Source organism: Cebus imitator, unplaced genomic scaffold (genome assembly GCF_001604975.1).
Source record: "Cebus imitator isolate Cc_AM_T3 unplaced genomic scaffold, Cebus_imitator-1.0 Scaffold444, whole genome shotgun sequence".
Classification (NCBI taxonomy): domain Eukaryota; kingdom Metazoa; phylum Chordata; class Mammalia; order Primates; family Cebidae; genus Cebus; species Cebus imitator.
In genome coordinates this window covers 2,382,805-2,394,791 of record NW_016107759.1, presented here as the reverse complement: position 1 = coordinate 2,394,791, position 11,987 = coordinate 2,382,805, and the positions used below count along the sequence as shown (strand labels likewise).

Sequence of the window (11,987 nt, the reverse complement as noted above, 5' to 3'; positions counted from 1 at the left end):
GAAGGGATATATGCCTTGCCCTGCGCTGTGAAGGACCCACAGTTCTGTGAGAGAGGGCAGCAGCGAGAGCAAGTGACAGGCAAACAGAAGGCCCGAGGGTCAGGGTGGGTCTCCTGGCAGGGCCATGCCGATGGTATCTGCATTTGCGCTTCCTTCTCATACAAAGGGAAGCTGGGTCTGGGGCCAAGAGAAGAGGGAGACCTGTTAGGAGGGCTCTGTGGCACTGAGGGGCATGAATCAACATCAAATGAAATGGTAGGAAAGGGAAAGGATTTAGGGGTAACTGGGAAGTAAAGTTGCCAGAGCTTGGTGGTGGACAGGATGGAGGTGGTGAGGGACAGTCAAGATGAGCTTCCATTCATGATGAGGTGGGGCCCCAGTGGGGAGCAGCACGAAGGAAGTTTCAGGAAATACTGAGGACTCTGTGTTTGGAAACAAGCAGTCTGAGAGAGGTGGCTCTCTGCATGTGGATGGCACTGAAACACAAGCCATGTGCGTGCAATGGGGTGGCAAGAAGTGAGGAGAGGCAGTGTGGGACAGGGGCTCCCGGGAGAGAGGAAAGGAAATGGAGGTGCAAACCCAGGAACCCCAGGGGAGCATGTGTCCCAACCTCAAGAACTGTCTGGTAGCTGGGGATATCGGGTGCCCAAGCCCAGCCCCTTCTATGCTCTAAAGGGTAAAGGGCTCTTTTGTTTTCTCAACTCCTCCCTTCAAGGCACCTTCAAAGTGCATGGGGACTAACTTGGGCACATGGATATGTATTCAGAACACACTTAAGGGGTTTAACTTCAGTAAACTCAGCCTAAGTTAGCCCAAATTAGGGATTTCACAGCACTGACTCTAGAATAATGAAGAAAAATCTGTCTCTGTCTAGCTACCAGTAAAGGCCAACCCCTTCTCATTTTCTCTTGGACACAGCGTGGACTCACTCCATTCAATGACAGTATGGGGACACACAAAAAAATCCTACCAGAATCTTAATAAAAGCTGGAATATCTATAATCATGTCCACCCAGAAGGTACCCGGGTCTCCTTTGTTTTTAGCTCAGCAAGTGCTCAGACTGTCAAATAGCGAATAATCAGCAGACTCCAAAGCAAAGGAGTGACTCACAAGGCCAAAAGCTGATGTGAGTACAAAGAGCCCCTAACCCATTTCAGAAAGACTTAAGTAACTTGAAAGAGAAGTTACTCAAGTATCAAGAAAACTTTCCTGATGTCTGAACTCTACCAGAGCTCAAAGGCAATTACTGAAAAAAAGTTAAGCTACTTATAAAGTTTTTAACAGGGCCTCAGAGGATGCAAGGTTCTGGGGCACGCATACCCCGCTCTCTACCAGGCCTGGTGACCCAGATGGCAGAGTGGGCTGACTGTTTTCAGTGCCAGCCGCCTTGGTCACTCAGCAGCAGGGAGCAGAGAAAAGATGACTCCACATTCCTCAAAATGCTGACTTCATAAAGTGAAAATCTGCCACCCAAAACTATTCACAAGGGTCCACGTGCTTTTAAAACCATTCTGCCCGATATAAACAGCTAAAAGTGTTATGAGTGGTTTTAAGACATAAGTGTTTGAGAAATAAATTCAGTAAATCCAGTCACTCAGCAAAATACTAAAAAAGCTGAAATACTGGCAAACTTCTGATTCTCAGTAATGATTAAAGGAAATATTCCCATATAAAAAGCCAAGTGTATTCTATGTAAGAAACCTGTAGTTGATCCTTAAGCTTTTAACAGATTGGAAACTCCCTAAAATGTTAATCTATGCGTATTTGCTATTTTTTTTTTTTCTTCAAGAACAGTGTTCCTTTGAACTGGAGCTGGAAGAAAAAAAAAAAAAGGTGTTCCTAAAACATATTTTTGGTAATCATACAACCAAGTAAGAAATGGAATCCTGAAAGAGCTTCCGGGACTCAGAAGTGCAGCCCAGGCCGGGCACAGTGGCTCACACCTGAAATCCCAGCACTTTGGGAGGCCTGGGCAGATTACCTGAAGTCAGCAGTTCCAGACCAGCCTAGCCAACATGGTGAAACCCTGTCTCTACTAAAAGTATAAAAATTAGCCAAGCATGGTGGCACCTGCCTATAATCCCAGCTACTCAGGAGGCTGAGGCAGGAAAATGGCTTGAACCTAGAAGGCAAAGGCAGAAGTGAGCCAAGATTGCACCAATGTACTCCAGCCTGGTCAACACACACCCATACCCACACACAGAAATGTAAATGGCTTGAACCTGGGAGGCAAAGGCAGAAGCGAGCCAAGATTGCACCAATGTACTCCGGCCTGGTCAACACACACACACACACACACACACACACACACACACACACATAAAGGTGAAACTGGGCTTATTTGGTACCAGTAATCATACAGGAAGCAATGCCAAATATAAAATGGGGTTTGGCTTTGCTGGGGCTATATTTGTATAAATGTTATTGGTATGCTCCAAAATCATGTAAAATTCCTACAATTATAATGTATCTTACTGTATGTTATCAGTAATAACTGTAATTGTTGTATTAAATTATCATTGTGTCACAGAGGTAACAAATTTCCTCATCAACTGTGTCTTCAACTATGGCTACCCTAAAACTTTTTCTCAACTATAAACAATTGTCTCCTTTTAATCCTCTTTAAAAGCATTAAAAACTACAATGAGGTGGCTCATACCTGAAATTCTGGAACTTTGGGAGGCGGAGGCAGGCAGATCACGAGGTCACGAGATCGAGACCATCCTAGCCAACATGGTGAAACCCCATCTTTACTAAAAATACAAATAGCTGGGCAAGGTGGTGCGTGCCTGTAGTCCCAGCTACTTGGGAGGCCAAGGCAGGAGAAATTGCTTAAACTGGGGAGGCGAAGGCTGCAGAAAGCTAAGATCCTGTCACTGTGCTGCACTCCAGTCTGGGAGACAGAGTGAGACTCCGTTTCAAAAAAAAACGCTCTAAGAGGTGGCTGAAATACTTTGGAGATTGGGACATCAGAATAAAGAAAAAACGTTCAGGACGGTTAAAGAGCTAAAATGTCTATTAATATCAAGCAGGACAGAAATTAACTGCATAAACTGAACTAATAGGAGACTGAAGTTATCTAACTTTTTGCTTAAAATGCTGCTAATCCTTTGTTTTGCTTTACAAAGTTAATAAACAAAGTTATTAACAGCTTTTAACAATTAAATAAAGTATACTCCTATGTATGAACAAAACTTGGAACATACTTGTTTCTCTCTACCTAATTTCTTCAGAATTTGGAAACGATCTGTGTGTTTTTTGAGACCGAGTCTCACTCTGTCACCCAGGCTGGAAGGCATAATCTTGGTTCACTGCAATGTCTGCCTCCTGGGTTCAAGCGATTCTCCTGCTTCAGCCTCCCAAGTAGCTGGAACTATAGGAATGTGCCACTATGCCTGGCTAATTTTTGTATTTTTAGCAGAGATGGGGTTTCACCATGTTGGTCAGGCTGGTCTCAAACTCCTGACCTCAGGTGATCCACCCCGCCCGGCCTATTTGTATGTATTCTTAATTTATGGTAATATAGTTATTTGCTTAAGTACAATATAAATTTGTTTTCTTTTGTAACAGAACAGAAATAAAAAACTGGTTATCTGCGGTGAGCAGAGATTGTGCCATTGCACTCCAGCCTGGGCAACAAGAGTGAAACTCCGTCTCCAAAAAAAAAACAAAACAAAAAACAAAAAACACCCCAACTGGTTATTTTACCAAGGCTTTAATGGAATGGTATGCTCTCCTTTAAGGAATCCAACTTAACCAATAAAGCCTTTAAAAAACTGGCCTCATATTCTGTGTACAGTTCCTGGACAGGGTTCCTTATCTGTGTAAAAAAATGTCACTTTCTAACAGGCCCAAAACCCCATTATCTTGGAGCTTCAAGAGAAGAGGAATTTACCCAACTCCTAAGTATTTAATGGTACATATCCATAGCTGGGCTTGAGTTTAAAAAGGTATTACCTCAGATTCCTTCTATGGAATGAACTTCCATCAAAGTCCCTTTAAAAGGCCTACATAAAAAATTATTTTTCTTGCTGCACTATATACAAATAATTAGGCTAAGTATAATAAACCAAACCAGTCCTACCATAATTTGTCTTTTAATAAAAATGGGAAGCTAAAAAAAAAGCTTCAAAAACAGTAGTATACCAAAATGTTTCCAATTTTTTCCTTTTTCTATTCCTTTTTCCTAATTAGAAATCACTGAAACCCAAGCTGTGCTTTCCTAAAGCCCTATAAACTGAAGACTAAACTTTTGAAGAAAACAGCAGCAACCTACTTATGTGTGTTGCTTGTTGCAGATGATTATGTTTCAGCAAGTGCTGTCTCTAAGCCCCCAAAACAGAAAAGTGCTACTGGGAACAAATCGACCTCTTCCACTCCGGCACCATCTTCAGTGCCAGATAACAACAAACCTCTCTCAGCAGGAAACAGCCAGGAAAGATGACAGTGCCCCATCTCCCTATGATTCTCATGATAAATAAATACACAAGCATGATAAAACATTACATGCAAATTGACAGCGGGGACTGTGGCAGGCCAGGTCTCCCCAACACAGGCCTCCATAACAACTGTTTTAGTACTGACTGAGTAGTTAAGTTAAATTAAAAGCCAGTGCCCTTATACAAAGGCTAGGATGTAAGAAAGTCCACCACAAGTTTTGCCTAGGCCTTTCCTGGGTCTTAAAACAATAAAATAATGAAGATATTCTTAACACGACTCGTTTAGGATTAAAGAAGTTTCACCGGAGTCTAAAAAAACTCCCCAAACCTCCGTGATTTTAGCATAAGTCAAAGGAAGGGTTATTACTCCAGCACCTAAACCTATTTAAATTAAATTAAGTAAATTTACTGAGGCTCCAGAGGAAGGTCTCCAAGACTCGAACCTTAGTCATAGATTAAAAGAAGTTAATCACTTGCATCTTTAGATAAATGCACACTTATGCATAGACATATAACTTAAAAAGTATATAAACTCTAAAAAAATTTGTAATTTTAAGTTGGTCTGGCAGTAATTTCCAGGCTTTCTCTATGCAACTGTTGCAGAAATAAAAACTCTCTTCCTCCTCAGTCATCTGCATCTCATTACCAGGCCATGAGAAACAGCGGCCCAATCTTCAGTTTGGCCCAGGAACAACTGCACTCCAGCCTGGGCGATAAGAATGAAACTCCGTCTCAAACAAACAAACAAAAAGAAGTGCAGTCCAGTTGGAAATCAAGTCTCTAGGGGTGGTGGGTCTCTGAGTGGTCAGGGTATGTAGCAGGGTCACCCACCTCCGTCCATGTGCTTCAGCGCCTTTTCAGCTTCATCTGGATTCTCAAACTCTACGTATGCAGAGCCTTTGGACAGATGGGGATGCATCCTTTCCACCGGCATGTCAATCATTTTAATTTTCCCATACGTGGAAAATATCTCCATGATGTGATCCTAGAGGGAAAGAAGCGTCACTTGAACTCCCAGCTTCCAGTTAGCCATGTCAGATGCAAAGAAAGTTCACCATATCATGACTAAAACTTTGGCAGGGTAAAACAATCCATCCAATGAGCACCAGTGTCATTCTGGTATACATTTCCTAGATACGTGTATTAATGGTCCACTAAGAGAACTAATCAGTGCTGTATGCAAAGCAGGTACCACCACCCCAGTCCTCCAAAAGATTATATTCTATTAATTACAGATTTACCTGCCGGCACAGGCCTGCCTGTCCACAACCATGGCCCACCAGAGAGATCCATGATCCTTACCTTGGTCACATTCCTGGTGAGTCTCCCAATGTGTACTTTGGTGGGCTTAGGGGATGGGCTCCGCCTCTTCCTCTCCTTTTCATCTCTTTTAGGTGGTTTGGATCTGATTCAGAAAACAGAACACCAGAAACAATTTCTGTCAAGTCAAAATGTATTAGATTTGTTTTCGGCAGGCCTTATCAGATTGTATGACACTTTTCCTAAGGAAGTTCACGTACATAATTCCTGTCTCAGAAATCCTATCAAGGCAGAAAGACTCCTTTGGGGTCACTTTTATAACCCCAGTGGTAAATCTCTAGCTCCCATCTTGTAATCTTTAGCTCTCAGGCATGGGGAACTCACTTGGAGCGGGAGCGCCTTCTATTGTCGTGTCTGCGCCGAGAAGGACTTGGAGAGCCGGAGGAGCTGCTGGAGCTGGAGCTGCGGGAGGTGCTAGAGCTTCCTGAGCGGCTGGATGCTGAGGAAGAGCTGGAGCCACTGCTTGAGCCAGTGCTGGTGCTAGAGCCTGAGCTGGAGGTCGAGCTGGACCGAGACCTGAGGGCAAGATAAGGGGTCACAACTACCACACGCCAAGTCTCACAGTACAGATGCCTCCTCCAAGTCTGTTGTGCTCCCCCCAGGAGGAAACTGCTTTCCTTAGTGTGGAAAACATCACTCCCGTCCCATCCCATTGCCCAGCAAACCAGAGCCCTAGGTGTCACACTGTGCAGGGAACAGGACAGAGGTGATGGGCTGCTTTCTACCCATAGAGAAGCCTTTCCTGCTGGGAGGTAAAGGAGTCTAGCAAAAGTCAGAACTGCCAACTCAGGCTGGGAAGGCAGCTGCTGGCTGATGCTGACTCAAGCTCAGTTGTCTTTTCTTTTGAGACACGGTCTCACTGTCACCCAGGCTGCAGTACAATGGCATGATCTCCGTACGCTGCAGCTTCAACCTCATGGAATCAAGCCATCCTCCCGACTCAGCCTCCTGAGTAGCTGGGAGTACAGGTGTGGGCCACCATGCCTGGCTAATTTTGTTTATTTCCCTCAAACTCCTGGGCTCAAGCTATCCTCTTGCCTCCGCCTCCCAAACAGCTGGGACTACAGATGCATGCCACCATACACAAGTAATTATAAAAACGTAGAGACAAAATCTCGTTTTGTTGCCCAGGCTGGTCTTGAACTCCAGGCCTCAAGCAGTCCTCCTGTCTGGGCCTCCCAAAGTGTTGGAATTACAGGAATGATCCACTGGGCCTGGCCAATCTGCCATAAAGTAGGGTTTCTACTAACAATCAGAGGATGTGATTTATTTGTAAATAATCAAGAAAACTGGAGCCATCTGTGGGAAGTGAGGGTGTGGCTGTGGCACAGGTCCCTCCAGGCTCCAGGCTAGCGCGCCCACCTGGTACTGCTGCTACCACTGGAAGCACTGCGCCTCTTTCGGGTTTTGTCTCTGCCGCGATCCTTCTCACTCGACTCCTTGGTGGCCCCTTTATCTTTTGAACGATCCTTGGACTTCTCATCTGAGCGGTCTTTGCGTTTGGTAGGAGAAGGAGCCCTGGATGGTGAGGAAGAGTGTGAGACTGTGTGCTGCTCTGACCGAACCCAAATAGCACAACCCAAAAAAGGGGATCAGCAGGGCCACAGAGATCCCAGGTGATCACAGAGCAAAGTGGTCTGTGGCTCAGAACACTCACTGCAGAATGCACAACATTCTCAACCTTCCCCTTTATGCGGGTCCCTAGCAGTAAGCACCCCCAAAGTAGCACTAGAAAAATCTTACAGAAGGATTACCTAGTGCTGGACTTTTTATTATTTTCTTTGACTCCTAGCAAGCTCTTCTTTTTCACTCCTGATAAATCCATTCTCCCCTTCTGAGGTGTTCAAAGCAGCAATGACGGCCTCACTTATCTGAACTCTCACTTCTAACTGGATTCTGAGAAACGATCCCTAATTGATTGCAATTTACGCCAAAGAGCAGCCTAATAACAAGATAAAAGGATTTAAAGAGTGAACGAATTGGCAAGGCAGCAAGTCTACTTTGCAGTCAAAAGCTGAGCATACAAGAAGGCAGCAAGGGAGCACAGTAAGCAGTGTGTGTCCACACAACCAGGAACACATGGGGACAGTACCCACTTACTCATGGAGGTGTCTCTACCCCTCTACAGGAGGCAAAGGCAAAACTGTCACCCCAGTTTATCTTTTTTCTTTTTTTAAAAGAGACAGGGTTTCACTATGTTGGCCAGGCTGGTCTCAAACTCCTGACCTCGTGATCCACCCGCCTTGGCCTCCCAAAGTGCTGGGATTACGGGCACAAGCCACCTCTACCAGCCAGTTTATCTTTCTTAAAAAAATGGAGGAGATGAGCCGGGCGCGGTGGCTCAAGCCTGTAATCCCAGCACTTTGGGAGGCTGAGGCGGGTGGATCACGAGGTCAAGAGATCGAGACCATCCTGGTCAACATGGTGAAACCCCGTCTCTACTAAAAATACAAAAAATTAGCTGGGCATGGTGGTGCGTGCCTGTAATCCCAGCTACTCAGGAGGCTGAGACAGGAGAATTGCCTGAACCCAGGAGGCGGAGGTTGCGGTGAGCCGAGATCGCGCCATTGCACTCCAGCCTGGGTAACAAGAGCGAAACTCCATCTCAAAAAAAAAAAAAAAAAAAAAAAAAAATGGAGGAGATGGTGGGGACCATCACTGTCATTTTACAGGCTGAACAATTTAGTTTTCACCCACAAGTTTCATGAGCTCCCTGCAGTCTTTTGAAAATGCCATGGCACCACATTCACATGCAGAACAGGGAAAAACCTAACTCAAGGGTGGTCTCCAGACAGGATTAGACCTCCTGTTTTATTGCAGCAATTTCCTTTTGGGATACACTGGATAATACAACTGGAAGCAAAAACCATTTCAAAAGTGACTAGTACCAGCATCAAAACACTTAATACCCATATGCAAACAGATAAAATGTACTGCATGAACATTTAAAAAGCAGAGGAACTTTAAAAAGTAGTTATTGCAAACACTGTACTTTAGTAATATGCACATTGAGTGTGTAGGGGAAAACACTTGCAAGCCTGCAATTTACTTCAAATATAGCAGAAATGTAACATAAACTTTTAAGTGTGTTTTTTTTTTTGAGAGGGAGTCACCAGGCTGGAGTACACTGGCACGATCTCAGCTCACTGCAACCTCTGTCTCCTGGGTATAGGTGATTCTTCTGCCTCAGCTTCCTGAGTAGCTGGGACTAATGGTGTATGCCACTACGCCTGGCTAATTTTTGTATTTTTGGTAGAGAGAGGGTTTCACCATACTGGCCAGCCTGGTCTTCAACTCCTGACTTCATGATCAGCCCACCTTGGCCTCCCAAAAGTGCTGTGATCACAGGCATAAGCCACCGCACCCGGCCCTCAAGTGGTCTTTTGTATAATTCAACCTTCCTATGTGCTTAAGTTTTTCAAAAATAAGATGTTGGAGAAAAAAAGTTGGCACTGAAGTTGCGTGAGAGACTACCTACCATGTAAGTTTAGCAAAATGCCTGGACTGCAGCATGTGCTCTAATAATGGTAACAAATTACTCAAAAACAAACTACTAATAAGTTATGGGCTCTATTTTAGAGGAACTGCTGCCTTCAGTATTTCCAGCCAGGTCTGCACAAACTGCATGAGTTTTTAAGTGAAGCTCTCAGGATGTGTCTCAGCTACTTCTGTCTCACCTTCTCCAACAGCCTGTACGTAAGCAGGGCACAGCACACTAATGGGGTCCTGGTTTCCCCATGCAGAAATGCCAGGGGTGCTTCAAAACAGTGCTGAAAACATGTTCTGACCCAAGAAAGAAGAGCACCTGGCTTTGAGCTGTCAAATGAGCCATGGAGGGCCAAAGATCACCTTTGCTGCTCTTGTCCACGGCATGTTTTGTTTCAGAACAGTAAGGTTCTGCAGACACCCCGCAGGCAGTGCCTGGTATGGCTGGTGTCCTTAGACAACCAGTGAGTATCAGAGTATAATTCCCAGTCTGGAGCCAGAAGGCCTGGGTTTGATTTGAAATTTTACTGTGTAATTTTGAACAGATCACTTATCCTTTCTCAAGTTTCTCATCATCAATATGGTGACAACTAGAATTCCAACCTTATAGTTATCCAGGGCATTAATCAAAGGCTCAATAAATGTTAGAAGTAAGGTTTGCATCTTCACGTCCAGAGGCTCCTTCCCCCCACAGACACATGTCTCCAAAGTCACAAGTAATTTCTGAACTCTCAGCAGGGTTCCTGCACCCACCCACCTTAGGATCATCTGCAGCAGCACTGTCCAATAGAAACAGTGTGAGAAGCCACAAGCAGAATCTCAAATTCCTTAGTAGCCACGTCACAAAAATGGGTGAAATCAATTTTTAACATTTGACACACATCCAAAATATTTTTCCAACAAATAATCAACATAAAAATCTAAAGGTTTACTTTTTTTTTTCCAGAGTAAGTCTTCTAAATCTGGTGGGTGTTTTAACATCTCAGTTTTGATTAGCTGCTGTATTTCAACATGCTCAGTAGCCACATGTGGCCAATGGCTACTTCACTGGACAGTGCAGATCTAGAGTGGAGGTCACACCCGCATATTCCAGCCCCACCCCCCAGTCCTAAAGATCTGCCCAAATGTACTTTGTGAAACCAAACACTGCTACTTTGATTCGCTTTGTGAAATCAAAGTGCACCATTCTTAAGCACTCTAAGAACCACTGAGAAAGCGGACGCTTTGCTGGGTGCGGTCGAATGCTAGAAAGCAAAGGTTGAGGTTCTCTGTTCACACAAGTTCAGGTACCGGCTCAGGACCTCGGTTACCTCCCCCATCCTCCGGAAAGGTGCGCGTCCAACAGCCAGAGAGAGGAGAGAACAATTAGTTAAATCTCGAGAAGAGGGCGTTTCGGCACAAATCTTCTGAGCACCTTCCCCACTTAAAAGTACATTTCAGGCACAGTTCATGCGAAATCAAGACAAAAAGCCTACTCCACGTTTCTCCTCCATCAACCTTAACCTTCCCGTATCCACCCTTCTGGGGTAACCCATCAAACTGAGCCAGGCCACCGTGCTCGGTCCATAGTGGGCCATATCCCCCAGGCCTAGCGCCGAGAATTGCACACGGGAGCCCGGGAAACGTTCGCGGAGTGCATGTTGCATTAATGCCTCCGAAGGAGGGATCGGCCAGCCTGCCACTGTATCCCACAAAGAAACTCCGCCGGCACCGGCCCAACACGCCGACCTCGCCGCTCCCCGTCCGCGTTCACTCACAACTCCCTCGTCCAGGCGCCGGGCCGCGAGCGCTTCTAGGGCAGGGCCTGGCGTTGGGGGCCTGGGTCTCCGGCCCAGCAGGAGGGCCCCAAGGGCGGAGGCCGCGCTCCCCGCTGCTCAGAGTCCCACGGGCCTGGTTGGGCCGCCGCCGAGCGGACGAAGCAGAGGCGCCCTTCCGTCTGCCGCGGCCCCGACCACTTCCGGGCCACGGCCACGACACCTCCCACCCCGCCCACTCCGGGCCACACTCTTTCTTTTCAGAGTCCGCACCAGGCCGCCAGGCTGCCGCCGCACTGCGGAGCTGGGGAGTGGACCACCTTCACGATGTTTCCTGCCGGGCCTGACGGGCAGCCCCCAAAGCTCGGATGCGGTCGGATTCCGCCCCAACTTACATCTTCCCGCCGCCGACACCTCCTCCTGCTTTTCTCAGCCGCTCAAGCCGGCTCCGCTCTGACGTCAGAGTTAAGGAGCGGGAAGACGCTGCCGTCCGGCGCGCAGCGATGACGTAAACGCCTGGGCCAATGGGCGCGAGCGGTGAAGTGTTAAAGAGTCAAGGCAGTGTGGGTGAGCGGCGTTGGAGCCTTCGCGGTGACTTCCCGCCGGAAATGTCTCTGTGACTGACCCGGCCGGTTGCACGCTTGCTGGAGCGGGCACAGGGGTAGCCTGCTGAGGCTGGGAGGGCCGCGCGATGACCGAGGCTCCTCCTTTGGCGCGGAGAGGGTTAACGCGGCCGTGCCCGGTCCCTTTCCTTGCGCGGATGCACTGGGCCCTCCTAGGCCTACCTGGCCCCTAACACCGGCCGTGGACACCGGACGCTGGGCTCCGGGCCCGGCTGTGCCGCCGCGGCGGGGTAGTCATACAAGAAAGGCGCGCAGGCTCTGCGGGGTTGCTTGGCGCGACGTGGGGACCCGCAGGCTGGAGGCAGCTCGGAGAGATGGGCTGGGGCAGGGCGTGCGTTCGTGTGGTCAAAACCTACTGGTGGCG

At 47.0% G+C, this 11,987-nt stretch overlaps 1 protein-coding gene across 6 annotated transcripts in view; it reads right to left on the bottom strand.

The window, feature by feature from the left end:
• Nucleotides 1–11,747, bottom strand: part of RNPS1 (RNA binding protein with serine rich domain 1) — a 14,051-nt gene extending 2,304 nt beyond the window's left edge. Inside the window, exons 1-6 of one of the 6 annotated variants that reach the window (XM_017511014.2) lie at nucleotides 11,396–11,747; nucleotides 7,515–7,702; nucleotides 7,123–7,278; nucleotides 6,085–6,276; nucleotides 5,743–5,845; nucleotides 5,272–5,425 (exon numbers count right to left, since the gene is read on the bottom strand). In XM_017511014.2, the coding sequence (XP_017366503.1) occupies nucleotides 5,272–5,425; nucleotides 5,743–5,845; nucleotides 6,085–6,276; nucleotides 7,123–7,278; nucleotides 7,515–7,585 (676 nt within the window). In that variant the 5' untranslated portion in view covers nucleotides 7,586–7,702; nucleotides 11,396–11,747. The other 5 variants (XM_037732293.1, XM_017511015.2, XM_037732294.1 and 2 more) reach the window with 5 other exon arrangements.
• Nucleotides 11,748–11,987: the final 240 nt, after the last annotated feature.